General features: G+C 42.4%; 1 protein-coding gene across 1 annotated transcript in view; it reads right to left on the reverse strand.

Annotated features, from left to right (window-relative positions):
* The window catches only part of dscaml1 (Down syndrome cell adhesion molecule like 1), a 95,535-nt gene that overhangs the window by 63,411 nt on the left and 16,173 nt on the right, over positions 1-15,951 (reverse strand). The window contains 1 exon segment of the mRNA XM_079679621.1: positions 11,858-12,004. Within this exon segment, the coding sequence (XP_079535747.1) occupies positions 11,858-12,004 (147 nt within the window).

Genomic DNA, 15,951 nt, shown 5'->3' on the forward strand with positions numbered 1-15,951 from the left:
GTCCTGGGGCCTCATTTATAAAGCCTTGCGTAGGATTGGCTTGGGAAGGTTACTTACGTAGGACAAAGCAAATAAATACGCACCAACACTTTCCGATTCATAAAAGACTGCGTACCGGCACAGGACTTGCGTACGGCACATCCTACGCCGGTTTCCCTTTATAAATCACAATCAACTCGAAATGCCAATAACTTGGTTATTTACCAACAACTTGGTTATTTTGGGGAGGTCGAGATAAAGGTTAATGACAAAATAAATACACATAGCCTTCCTCAGGCAGTGTGTTTGTACCGGGGACAGGAGACACCCCCTTGATGAGAAACTGTAAGAAATGATCGGGGAATCCCTCCGGAGTGGAGTCATGACGACTGGATCTGAATTATTGTTTTGTATTTGGTGGTTTGTGTCCCAGCTGTTGATCAGCAACTATATCCATAATCAACCAATTAAAGGAAATACAACTAATGTGTTGTGTTATATTAGCTGTACAATTGACCACATATGGTGTTCTTAGTTTCCATAGCTCCTGTGTTTTACGAGTGACTTATCAAGTCTTGGCAAACGGCATAAAACATCATTAAACATGATAGTATATAAAACCATGCTCGTATCTACAACCTATAGAAATGCAATTCCGTAATTATTTATTTCTCCCAGTTATGTTTTTGTGTGCACTGAGGAGTCTCAAACAGGCGTTTGTTAAATCATTTTAAGATTGGCTTTAATCAATGTTTGAAAATGAATTCTTCATATGTGATAAATGAGAGGTTTTAGAACATTTTATTTATGGTATTTTTTCCACATATTTCTCTCCATTCTTCTTTCTGCCAACGGTGTTGCAGTTTCTCATCCCTCCCGTTTTTGTGCTTAGTGCGTATGCATGGGTTAGAGTTTGCGTGGAGGACCGCACATTTTCCCGTCAAGTTAGTTTTTTATAAATCGCAAATAGTGCGTAGAAACTGGCGTACGCCATCTTTTGTGCGTACGCACCGTTTATAAATGAGGCCCCTGGTGTCTTGAGTAGGCACCAATCGCAACGCCAGGTTAATGACTGCTAAGTTACTGGTAGTTGCTCATACTATGTCCGTTTTAACTAAAGCCTGATATAGCTTACTGTAGTTCTCTGAGCCACAGATCTCCGTTTTAAATCACATCATTTCATTTGACGACATGTCCTTTATTACCATTAACACTCATGTAGGGGTGTAGTCAATCACACCTCTGGGTATTACAAGCAAATGAATGAATCTTGAAGAAACACTGTTCCTAAAACAAAAAAAACGTTGCCCAGCTGTTTGAGTCAATTGTTACGTGTTCCCTAAAACACATGCATTTATGACAAATCTTTGAAGATGTGTGTCTTTAGTACCACAGAAAGGCTGGGGCAAATGAATGGTCAAAGAGTTTATTGGTTTTGGTCATGTCATTGGATTTGATGACAGTAGAAGAAGTAAAGCCTTGTCCTTTATTTTAGTTTGGGATGATGAAATGTATAACAAAAAACTGTAAAAAAAAAAAAAAAGCTGGGTTATTCATGCAACTGTTAGTACAGGAAGTGAGTAAGAAAAGAGCCATTAGCTGAGAGAGGGTTGAATAAAAATAAGAGACGGGTAAAATAAACACGCAGGATTCTGTTCCTTACAAGACTTGAAACTCACATTGCTGTTTTCAAACAGTGTCTCCAGTGAGACAGAGTGAGAGGAACAACAACAAAAAATGGCATTGCCCTGGGCATTGCAAAACAATGGATATGCACATGAACAAATTCAGACTGCACTTTCGAAATACCAAGAGCTAAGGTACAGAAAGTGAGAGTGGAGCAGAGAAAATAAGTAGGTGAGGGAGGAATAAGAGAAGGGCAGGCACGCTGAAAATAGCAGAATTGGAAGAAAAATAATGATGCAAAGCAAGAGGCGGTCAGGTGGGCCTGATAAGCACTTGAGAGGAATAGATGTCAAGTCAAGCAGTAAGAGATCCCGACAAGGACGAGGTAACAGAGAAAGCAGAAAGAGAGAGTTCACTTATGATGCTAGCAAACCAAGTAGGGGAACATGAAGGACAGATCCATCTGCTTTAATCTATCGGCTTTAATCATTTTGTCGCAGTGGCTAAATACAAACCTAAAAAACACTATTTGCAAAATAACCTTTACATGTGTTATACTCCACTGGATGCTATGTTCTATTGACGTGTGTGTATGTGTTTGTGTGTGTGTGTGTTAGGAAATGTCCGTGTGTGTGTTAACACGCCGGCATATGTCTTGTGGGAGTCCTCAGGGCATCCCATACACCCCAGAGAGCCCATTGATTAGCTATTAATAAAGCATAGAGATGCCATTTCTCACAAGGGAGGTCAGCAAGGGCCCACACACACACACACACACACACACACACACACACACACACACACACACACACACACACACACACACACACACACACACACACACACACACACACACACACACACACACACACACACACACACACACACACACACACACACACACACACACACACACACACACACACACACACACACACACACACACACAGGAGGGAAAGAGCAGGACAGGGAACAAGTAGAAGAAACAACAGTAGACTGAAAAAGAGAAAAAGAAAAAGAGCGCAAAGCAGGTAAACTGTGCCAATCTTTCACCTGTCTTCTGCCCACTCCTCTACCAAGTTATTCTACCTCTATCTCCCTGTCCTCTTTTCACTTTGAGGCTCTATCTTTCTTTCTCTCCCTGCCTCTGCCTGCGTCCATTGTGGGCTGCATGTCAGAGCTCCGCTGGCTGTCCTGTCTTTGATTAGCTGTGATCTATGAGCTCGATGAAAGAAATGAATAAAGAAAAGTGAGTGAAAGCAGCAAAGATGTGCGGAAAGAGGTAAGAGGAGGAGCTCTCCCAGCTGATGGATCTGACTATGGTCAAGTCAGGACAGATCTGAGAGAGAGAGAGAGACTGATGCGTCACCCAGCACACATTTGCATCACTCATTCTGCTTTATTTGCTGCAGTTTTCATCCATTTTGTTCCTGGTTCCTCAATCCACCACCTTAGTTCTCCTTCTCCTCCCCTTCTGCCCCTCCTCGGCTGATCTCCCACCCACCCTTGCTCCTTCCAAGCATGTACATCTTTGGGTCACGGGTCATTAAGTCGGCTCCAGGGGATGTGTCGGAACAGGATATCTCTCATATTGCCCTGCCCCCACCGCGCTACTAAAACACAAATACTCAAAATCACATGCACGTCCCTCACCACACACACACACACACACACACACACACACACACACACACACACACACACACACACACACACACACACACACACACACACACACACACACACACACACACACACACACACACACACACACACACACACACACACACACACACACACACACACACACACACACACACACACACACACACACAAACACACACACACACACACACACACACACACACACACACACACACACACACACACCTCACTATTTTCGTGTTGTTTCTTCTTTACCTTGTCTACTTGGTATGTTGGGCAAAATTGCAGAGTCTGATATTTGACTATAAAATGGTATGGCCAGTGATCAGTGGTCAATGGTCAGTGACAACAGCAAAATGGTATAATGTAGTATAAATATTTTGTAATAATCGTTACAGATAAATAAGACTTTTAAAATGGGTACCCTGTGGAGTTCTTGACCAATCGTATGCGTGTCCCTGTTTTGTTTGTATTGTGCACAAGCAAGCATGCGTTCGGCATTACTCACATTCTGCCGTGGGTTTCACGCTATTCTGTTGATTAACAGTTGGGGGTGGTAATGCGTGATGAAAGGTAATAAGGAAGAAGACCACAAGCTATTAAACATGCTGGTAAGTAATTCAGGGTTTAAAACATTTTTAAGAGATACACTTGAGCAAATGTGCGAGGCCTCAACCTACACAAATACTGTATATATATATATATATATATATGATCTGATTGTGTTCATTTTAAAGTAAAGCTACAGGACATACCTATTTGATGTTTTGTGTTTGTGTCTATTTAAACTGACAGAGCATTTTATCTTCAGTAAAGGTCACACAAATTCTCGCTTTAGCTCAGGCACATGTGGCAAACACTGTCGGACTCGATCAGATGCCTGCTTGCAAATGTATACACAACGTACGTAAAATGCTCACACACACACACACACACACTGTCAAACAACATTAGAATGCAATGTGGTGTCGGTGGGATAATTAAAATAATACATCGACTGTATTCTTCATTATGTGTGTCGTCTCCACTTACTGTGCTTTCTTATTGACACCACCCAACCCCCAACTCCTGACACACACACACACACACACACACACACACACACACACACACACACACACACACACACACACACACACACACACACACACACACACACACACACACACACACACACACACACACACACACACACACACACACACACATTCTCACCCCATCCTAAAAGTCACATGCATTTTTAAGTCAAGTCATGATCCCTATTAGTGATTGCCTGAAGTATCGATCTGATTGTCTGAACCCCCATCATGTATTTTCCCCTAATTAGGTTCTTAAAGTTGAGGCACCTTCGCTGTTTGAGGAAGAGGGTGTTGGGGAGCAGATCACGGTGGGTGATGAGTAATGCTCTGACGTCGGTTCTGCATTTGGCAAAATATCTGACAGCAATTCTGTCGGCTGGCATGTACTTACACTATTATTATAAAGAACATATGCAGGAAGAAGTGATGAAGCACACATGTATTCAGTCAGAACGATGGAGACGCACTGCAGCGCCGCAAACACTTTAAGCTTGTGCACAAACGACAAAGACTATACGGCATAAAATAAAAGCATATCGGTCGGCAGGTCAAAAACAAACACACATATTCACATGCATGTATCCGCACACACCTTGGCCGAGTGCGGTTAATGAATAACTAACTAGCAGAGAGGAAAGGGAGCCATCTTCTCTGAGTAAGGCCAAATGAATTTGCCGAAGCGCTATGCAAATGTTCCCTGGGCTAACGAGACTGCCTGCATGATTGGAGTGCCATTGAAATTCTCCTCGTGCACAGCCCCTCTCTCACTTCCTACCTCCCTCCCTCCTTCAATCTCCCCCTCCATCTCTCCCGCCATTTCAATCTCTAAACAGAACATCCATGTTCCTCTGCATGTACAGTGTTTGTCTGTCTCTCTGCAAATGTAGCTCTCAGTGTATCTTAAAAGCTACAAATCAACATTTCCCTTCTAAAACCCTCATATCATGTCAACCACTCAAATACTCACTGCGGCCCTATCAGTGCCTGGACAGCAGTGAATGCCCCTGTGTGTTACTTTGTCAGTCTCACTAACGTACACACAAACACACACACAGAGAGTCCGCTCAAAACAGAGCGCGCTCAGAGTCGCTCTGCACCTGTTCTCTCTGTAAAACATCCAAACACGAGTGCTGAATAAATAACCAAACCTAACACAAATAACTGCCAGGTTCACACACGCACACACCACATCAATAAGTAAACACCACCTATTTCCCCTTAACAACTACCCCCTGCCTTACTTCCCCCTACCCCTCACACTAGACAAAAACGGCTACCATCCCACGAAAAATACACATAGATGTGCACTATATGTCTAATGGTTAATGGTCAGAGCAGGGATACGACAAAAACAATTCTAACAGAGAAAGAGAGGGCAGGTGGGGGGGTATTAAGCACTTGTCAGATGCATCTTTAATGGCAGGACACAGCGCCTTTAGAGCCCCTCTTCCTCCCTAGGGTGATGGGGACAACAAGAAAGACACACTCACCTCTCTCTTTGTCCATCTGCCTCTCATACATCTTCATATGCCTACCGTCTCATTCCATCATCCCTCCTTCCTATGCCATTTTGCCATCTGCATAATTTAGCATGTCATGCTTTGGTGCCACTCTGTCCTTCTTTTTCTGCCTATTCTGCCATTTTTTGTGCCTATCTGTTGTTCACTTTCAGGTTAGATGGAGTGCAAGGAAAACACGATGCTTTGTCACTTCATCTCCTAATAAGTGCCTCTAGAAAGGAAGCGTGAGAGACAGAGATAAAGTTAAGAGAAGAGTGGATAGACAGAAGGGTGGAGAGAGTACAGGGCCTCTGAAGAGTGGCCACAAAATGGAGACTGGGACAGAAGCTGCAGCAGCTGTGGTGACGCTACACTTCACAGAGAGAGAGAGAGGCAGTGTGTGTGAAGAGAAGGGGATTAAACAACCTCAATCAATGAATGCAAAAACACAGACATCACACTTTTCTACACCCTTGATACTCTCCCTCTCTTTCCCACTGTATCGACCAATCAATGATTCAATTAGTAGATAAATCAATATTTCTCCCGTGGTATTAATTCTGAAGCATCTGCATGTAATAGCTAAGAAGTGTGGAAGTATTGTACCATGTCAGACATATTGTTTGAATCTACAACACTTTTGAACAAGTTATGATTCAATATATTTGTAAAATGCTTTATAATTTTTTTTTCTTAAAATAGAAACAACCTTTTTTGAAGCTGCAGATTGTTTAAAAATCTAAAGCAGGACAATAAAGTCCAATAATCCTTAGGCTGATTTAATTCTGTAGTAGCTGTCAATGTTATCTTTAGCATTTAATGAAGCTAATTAGGAGTCACTAGTTTATTATATTCAAAGATATATTTGATGTCATTGCCCTAAACATTAAGGGTGGGGTAGGTAATTCACTTCATAAACACTTTTTGTTATATTCCATGGAATGCTCTTAACATCCCGATAGCAAAGAATACATTAAATGCTTTGACAATAAATAAATATTGGTCGTGCTGTAAAAAGCACGACCAAAAATAACTGGATGGCCTACCTGCCTGTCAGCCTTCCATCTCGTGCACAAACTTATCTCGTGCCTCATAGAGAGGCGAAGTCCCGCCCATCTACTTCCGACCCATGGGACCTTATTTCGGAAAAATTATGTATTGAAGTCAACGGGGAGAGAAAGATTATCTTTCGATCCCGTTTTAATTGTGCCACGAATTATGATGTTTGTCAATCTTTAAAAATAATTTCCATGTCAAAAAGTCACAGTTTGTCATAAAACTGTTGAACTATAAGACTATGAGGGCGACTGTGGCTGTGAGGGAGTGTGGTCGTCTTTCAACCAGAAGGTTGTGGGTTCGATCCCAGCCCATGCAGTCAACATGTCGATGTATCCTTGGGCAAGATACTTAACCCTGAGTTGCTCCCGATGGCATGGCCAACGATGTGTGAATGTGTGTGAATGTTAGGTCCTAGAGTAAGGTACACTGCTCTGTATGAATGGGTGTGAATGGGTGAATGACATGTAGTATGTAAAGCGATTGAGGGGTCTTAAAGACTGGATAAAGCGCTATATAAGTACAGTCCATTTACCATATGAAAAATACGCAACTAGAAAGACTACAAATCCCAGAATCCTGGTCCCGCATGCTGGCTCTTACGGAACCGACTAACTCCCCTTGTGTGTACGTACAGCTCTCAACATGCCCAGACTTGTAGTGATTTTCACCTCTTTTAATACTTTCCACCTCATTCTGAAAGAAAGAAGTGAAAAGTGCCAACTTGACGGCCGTCTTGGTGTGTGGTGCGAGACGGGAGATGAAGTTCATTGAGCGGTCTCACACAAAAAGTTTTACTTCACATTTTTACGACACATTTTTTATTTTTTTGACTTGCAAAATTATCTTTTTAATTGACAAACATCATATGTGTAATTTGTGGCACAATTCAAACAGGATCGAAAGATAATCTTTCTCTCCCCATTGACTTCAATACATACTTTTTTCCGAAATAAGGTCCCATGGAGGTCCCCCAGAAAGGGAGGGACTTCGCCTCTCTATTGGTGATGTGCGCGTTCATGTGTGTTGGAGGAGGGGCTCTGTAAGGAAGTCTGAAGGAAGGGGCAGATTTCAAATTCTAGCGCACTGGAGCTGGTTTCTCCATTCTTACCCTACCCTACCTTTAAGGTTTGCTTCTGAAGACATTTAGTTCAAAAAGCTATATCCAACTAAATGTACAGTATTGGTCCAATTTCTACTCCCATAAGAGAACTGAGCTCTGAATGTTTTTATTACATTGTTGTTGTTCATGTGCATTTGGATAACATCAGTATAACATCAGTAGGTCTTGAAGACCAACAGAGTAATATTTGCTTGTGTGTATATTGGCACTTATATTTGAGTTTGGAAGTATTTATCTGCTAATAGTCATCAAGATTGTTTGTTATGATTATGTAATGGTAAGATTCTGCCTAAATGTCTTAGGGCATATTTAGCATGTCTGTAATTTGATCTCCTTTATACGTATTCATTGACATATACACACATATCGATTTATCTGCAATAAGAAGATATTTGCCAAAGTTTGGCCCAGTTAATGTTTTGCTCTTGTTTTTAATAAACAGGCCCATCTATAAACCAGAAAGAGTGATAGATGGAAGGGAAAGTGTTTAAATCACTGCATTTGGAGAGAAAAAATATAGGACAGTGATGACATGTATATCTAGGCTACCTTTCACTAAAGTGTACATATGTCAGTTGTGTGTGTGTGTGTGTGTGTGTGTGTGTGTGTGTGTGTGTGTGTGTGTGTGTGTGTGTGTGTGTGTGTGTGTGTGTGTGTGTGTGTGTGTGTGTGTGTGTGTGTGTGTGTGTGTGTGTGTGTGTGTGTTAGAGAGAGAGAGCTGCGCCTGTGGTGATGCACTAATAAAAATCAGGCAGCGATGCGTCCTCACCTTCCTCATTCCACCCGCCGGTTCGCATCCGTTACCATGGTGACCAGATAAAACTCACACTGTTTTAAGCTCCAACTGGAGGAGGAGATGGATACTGACAAAGTGACACACAGACACACACACAAACAAACACACAGATGAAGTTCCTTCATACACACACATCCGTCAACAGAGCATCCTCTTTCAGTTCCCTAAATGACAAGCAAACAAATGCTAATTTTCTAACCAACAGCAACACCGGCAAACCTTCAATTAGAGCAAGAGACATGGCTAGATAGAGAGATAGCAGGGAGGTATGACAGGGGAGTAAAAACCAGGAAAGCCAGTCTGCACACAAAGCCCTCCTCTGTTTGACTGTCTGCCTATCTTTCTATCTATCCGTCTACTCCCCCCCGCATTGCTGCGTGAACGGGCCTCAACGCAAACAGATTTGGCTGTCAAATACTGACACGACACCCAGGCAGGGTCGTCTCACAGTGAGGCCAGCTGTCAGCAAACACCCTCCTGCCTCTTCATCAAAGCCCATTCAAACTCAGCTTTATTGACCAACACAGCCGTCTGTGTGACATGTGTCATCCTGTCAAGCAATACCTTGGCATACACTGTCCCTAATAAATGGCGAACCACTAGAGCATCTCGAGTGCTATCGAAAGAGAGAAAGCTGTACATGCCATCAGGAGCTGATAGATGGAGTAGATGGATGGATGGACGAGGTGTGTGTTGGAGTGTAGTGGGGTGGGAGGAGCGTGTGTGTGTGTGTGTGTGTGTGTGTGTGTGTGTGTGTGTGTGTGTGTGTGTGTGTGTGTGTGTGTGTGTGTGTGTGTGTGTGTGTGTGTGTGTGTGTGTGTGTGTGTGTGTGTGTGTGTGTGTGGTCATGATGCTGAAACAGGCCACCAGTCTGTACCAGGGAGGGAAAGAGATGAGATGAGAGGAGGCTTCAAGCCAAAGACGGACGGGAAGAAGAAGAGGAGCACTGTGTTACTAATAAGACCTATTCATCAGCCCTGGTGAGAGAGATAGAGAGGGGGGGGAGGTGAAGATACAAAACAAAACACCTCTGAAATCTTTTTTTTTCTTTTATTTAAATGAGAGCTCAGTTTTCTTTACAGCAGGATGATATTTGTATAAGAAATGGCCTTATGATTATTTTTTAGATTAATTCATCAAACACCAGAGAATAATTCAAATTTATGGAGACAAAGAAATGTTTTGCATAAAATTATTGATCACGACATTCTTTAATATATATAAATGAAACATATGTTCATGGAGCGTTTTTCTGTATATTACATTTTTTTCAAGCATATGGATGACTTGTCCTGATCAGCTTAGTCACAGAAAGCTGGTCATGTGAGTGTGAGTGTGTGTGTGTGTGTGTGTGTGTGTGTGTGTGTGTGTGTGTGTGTGTGTGTGTGTGTGTGTGTGTGTGTGTGTGTGTTCACGCACATGCACTTACTTGTTCATATGTGCATGTTTTACCATCAAACTGACTGGCCCGCTCTCAGCACTATCACACTGAGGGATCCGTGACAAGAGAGAGGGAATCCAACAGCAAGCTCTATCGATCCAGACTGGAAACCCCCCTCAGGCCACACACACACATACACACAAACAAACACACACACACACATACACACACTACAGCTGTGCTGGATCAATGAGTGCTCCCGTGTGAAGGACAGAGCCATACAAAGTGGCGCACAAACACACACCTCTATTCACACACTATTGAGAGGGATGAAAGGGGTTCTCGGTATCAGAGAGTGAGATAAGGGGCAGAGGGAGCAATACGTATCATCTGACCTAAACAGTCTCATCTGACACCCTGCAATTTGCAAATGCTCCACGGAGCAAATGTTAACACTGCAACGCACAACCCTGCACACACACACACACACACACACACACACTCTCTCTCTCTCTCTCTCTCTCTCTCTCTCTCTCTCTCTCTCTCTCTCTCTCTCTCTCTCTCTCTCTCTCTCTCTCTCTCTCTCTCTCTCTCTCTCCTCTCTCTCTCTCTCTCTCTCTCTCTCTCTCTCTCTCTCTCTCTCTCTCTCTCTCTCTCTCTCTCTCTCTCTCTCTCTCTCTCTCTCTCTCTCTCTCCTCTCTCTCTCTCTCTCTCTCTCTCTCTCTCTCTCTCTCTCTCTCACACACACACTCTCACACACACACACACACACACACACACACACACACACACACACACACACACACACACACACACACACACACACACACACACACACACACACACACACACACACACACACACACAACAACCTACAGCAGCATGTAAGAGGTTCAGTTTCAAACTCATGTTAGCATTCCTTATTACACATTCAATGATTTGAATAGAGGATCAGACAAAGCAGAGAGAACAGCTTCAGACAAGGCAGACCCCTAGAGGTGTGGCTGCTCCCTTTTGGGTGACTGTGATGAGCAGCTAAACAGATCCATCACTCATCAAATTAGATCTCTCACACACTCACACACACTCATGCACACAAACACATGCACAAACAAGACTGCTAATGTCTGATTTATCTCTGCAACACAGCTATGAGACACTGCCTGAGTGAGGGTCCAGAGCTCTGCCAAGCAAAAGCCATATAATCAGACTTCCAAATGATTTGACCCTTTTTAAAACCTTCCTCCATCTTTGCTGAAAAAATGTATGTCCATGATACTTTAACATTGATTAGTATCCATAAACGGTTGTAAATGATTAAAAGAAAACAGGGTTTTTCCTTATATTCAATCTGATAGAAAGTCTGACAGAACAAGGTATATGTGTTCTGGGATTTATTCAGTGTAAAATAGTTTTTAGATTTCTCTAAAGGGCAAATGTTCTCCAGTCCATTGACATATTATGATGACATGAGATCATTTGCTTTCCATTATTATCCACCACCTGATCAAACACAGCAAGCACGCACTAAGCCAAATATAACTCAGGTGGTCACACGCATTGAGTTTGCTGTGAAATTTCAGCGAGACTAACTATTTGGGTCCTGGTGTGTTTTTGTTGAAACTAATGACTGCCATTGGCTGAATTTCCTACCTGGGACGATGGAGACGGTGTCTTTCTCCCAGGACACCACGCTGACGTACTCCTGGACGGCTGAGGGGATGAGGCACTTGAACACGGCGACATTGCCCCGCATGGAGCGCTCGTCTGCCACTCGCACAGTGTAGGGCTCCCTGAACACTGAGGTGTGGATAAAAGAACAGTAGTTAGTCGAGGTGAGAGTATGTCACAGTAAGGGAGAACAAGGTTTTAACTGTTGACAAGATTTTAAGAGTTAGAACTGTATTAGTGTATGTCTCTGATTAAATGGGGCTCCAAGTAATTTGTCAGAGAATAGTTAAAAATGTCCGTCACAATTTCCAAGAGCACAAGATTATGTATCAACTTGCTTGCATTGTCAGATCTACAGTCTAAAACCCAAATATTTTCAATTACTAATGATATAAAACACCAGAATTCATTGAATGTACACATTTGTAAAGCTGGAACCAGCAAATGTTCAGCATGTTATGCCTTAAGGAAAACAAATCAATGGAAGATGGTGTTGATGTTACTTTGCAACCTTGAATTTCGGCAAAAATTAGCAATGACTTTTTCCCAATGCAATCAATTGACCAAAGCCCAAGGTGACATCTTTCTCAAATGTCTTGGATGTGTCTTAAAGACGCTGAGAACAGCAAAAACATTTAGTTTAATAAATACATAAATAAATAATCCATTATAAATCATTATTTTGAATTATTCCATTCATTCATTATTTTCCTGTAAATGAGTAGATTGATACATCAACCAATTGTTATACTGTAAAAGCCTCTTTCATTTTCACACTGTTCAACTGACATCCTCTTGTCCCGTTTAACCCTTAGTCAAAGCCAGGGCAGGTCTTGTAAACAAACTTGCCTGGTGTCCTCTTCAACCCCATTAAGCAAGCATTTCCCTCCCTAGCCCCAGATTCCAAGTCACACTATGATTGTAAGGAGGGTTGACACAGAGCTGCTTTGAAGGGGATACACAGTGAGTGGCCCTTGGCCTTTTAAAGTACAACGCCACAGATGCTATGCGACGGCGAGGAGTGGAGGGTTGCTCATGGCCGATGGACCTGTCACATGCAGGCGCAAGGCATCAAAAACACACACCCTGCACATGGCATGCAGAGCACTAGGCTGTGAGTCTGTTTCAGTGTACAGAAAGGATGGTGGTGATTAAGACAGGCTTAATGATGAAAACAATAGCCTGTAGCTAACCAAATTATCTCTCCAGTTAACTCCGTCACATTAAGATAAGTGAGAAAAGCAAAATGCTGAATCAGAGCATACATTTTCATTAAATAAATTAAGTAAAGTGAAATTAAATAATTGATTATTTGGGTTACCAGGAGAGATGGGTAGTTCAAGGGCATACTAGCTTGACTCAATGAACACAGGCCTGTGAATGTGTATTAAGGGGCATTGCCACATTGTTGTCACTTTAACAAAAAACAGACTACATGACATGAGAAGGATGAAAGAAAGATTACAGAAATCAGATGGAGTATCAGAATGGCTGATGTTGGGGAGTGTTTCTGGCAGCACAAACGCTGCTATTCAACCATGCTTCCCTTGGAAATGAGGACAGTAATGGTTTAACAATGACACACACACACACACACACACACACACACACACACACACACACACACACACACACACACACACACACACACACACACACACACACACACACACACACACACACACACACACACACACACACACACACACACACACACACACACACACACACACACACACACACACACACACACACACACACACACACACACACACACACACACACACACACACACACACACACACACACACACACACACACACACACACAGGGAGTTGCCCCGCCCTCCCGTGTTTTCACTCTCTCCCCCAGCTCTCCAGTGATATAATTAACGCCTAGCCCGAAGGCCAGTTTCCTTGGTCATTAATAATGCTTTATGCCAGCCGCCACTGTCACTGGAACCCAGTGGAACCAAAGCCGATGTCCTTGTCCAAATGGTGGGGAGTCTTTCACCTTAGGTCCTAGGTTTAATTTCCCAAGTCTTTGTCTGATTCCATCCATTGCTTTTTCACTGTTCTACTTTTTCCTAATTGGCTGAACCTTGGACCCTTTATTTCTTCTTTGCCGACTTATGACGGGCTATGAGTACACTGGAGTAAAGCAGGGACTATTCTTGTAGCAGCATTTAAAATGTAATCTTGCATTATATACTATGTGTAACAATGCCAAACATAAATGAGGGTTATAACATTGGATTCTGGGTCTTGAGAACATCAATTGTGGTGTCACTGATGATACTTTGTGCCTCAACTAAATGAATGGTTGAAGTAAGTTACCCTCTGGAGAGCATATCATTTCTCACTATGGCCACCTTACACTCAGGACACTAATGTGAGCTGAAGCCTCGTTTGTAAACAAGTCAAAGCTAAAGGACAAATAATTCCAATCAAGTCCTCATTTCAATTATTAATTCAAAACAGCCTCTGCTTCTCATTGATGTGATCTACCTACAGATCAATATCCAGGATCGACTGAGTAGCTCCAGCTATTGTGGCCCAGCCAATTCTTTCAATCATTTATTTACTCTCTGACTGACCCTGCTGCCTCTTGTCAATATCTGGGGGAATCCCAAATGCCCACTGTGCCTCTCATAGAGTGTTTAAAACCAGTCTGACAGCTTGTAAAGGATGATGACAGAAAGCACATGCCAATTTAGTGAGGTTCAAATCCAGTCAAGGTCACTTCAGGTTTGTTCTTCCTGTGCTTTGACCCCGACTTTTACTACATTTGTTAACCTCTAATAAAAGTGTTGTTCGACCACACTTCTCCTAATTCAAACCAGCCAAATAAGCCCTGGATGGCAACATGCCCTTGTACACGACTGTGTAACCAGCTCCAATAAGAGGGAACTGTTCTGATAGGATTTTCATTTAACACACGTTCCTCCTCCAAGATATGAAAGACAGAGAGGATAGAAAAACATTACATATTCATTATCTTCAGCCTTGTGACAGGATGTAAATGGTAGCCCAACTGATTTGTGTGTAAATTGCACTCCCCCTCATCGCATGCGCAGCAGAATCATTAGGATGTTACTGATGCCTGACTATATGCAGCCTGGTTGCCTAGGAACGAGCTAAAACACGGGTCTGGTGCACTGGGCGCACTGGGAAGCAAGTCTTGTATCACTGTCGCTTCAATAATTAACGACGGGGAAACCAAATACTGCATTTACTTATTCATAAAGCGAGCAGCAAAAACACAGAGAAGGAGAAAGAGAAAAATAATGACATACAAGGGGAATGAAAGGATGCTGGTTTCATTATTAAATGGATAGCATACGAAAAGCAGACCTTGTGTATCAGGTTCAGGGACCCTTCTTATAGTATTAGTAAAGAAATGTCAGCCAGAGATAAGATGAGGAGGGCAGATGGAGGAGAGCGATCTAAACACCTGCTGTCTTGGCCCGGGCCTACATTGGTTTGGGTGTCATGCTGGGAACAAAGGGGAGCTGAGGTGAGCTCATTGAACAAGTGCCCTCAATTTTCTTTTATTAACTTTGAGTAAAGAGGACTTGGGTGCACAGGGCTTTGAAATCCTCAGATTCTTATAGCACTTCTGACATAAGGTGTATCCCTAAAGATGGATGTGAAGAAATGCATTTGGAAAAGATGCTCAGATGTGAAAGGAGATAGGATCCTTTAAATAGAGAAAGGCCTTATAGATGCTGTCAAACTGCTGAATGTTTTACAAACACACAAGGAGCTGTAAGGCTTACAATCCAATTACAGATAATAATACAGATTTTTTTGTCAATGTGAAATTGATTTTTCACTGCCTTTTTTTCCTTGAAGATACTCAATTTATAAACTGCAAATCTTTTAGGAGACTAAACCGATAGACATCATTGTCCTTCTGAAGGGAAGAATAGTTGAGGATGATGTGTAAACTTTGACAGTTTCAAAACTGGTAGAAGTCGCAACCTCCACAGATCATTACAGTCACATCAAGGTAAAACTAACAACACATTTATTTTTTAAGAAATTATTCCTCGTATGTATTTAACAATAATATTT

This window comes from Notothenia rossii (assembly GCF_949606895.1).
Source record: "Notothenia rossii genome assembly, chromosome: 4".
In the NCBI taxonomy this organism is placed as follows: Eukaryota; Metazoa; Chordata; class Actinopteri; order Perciformes; family Nototheniidae; genus Notothenia; species Notothenia rossii.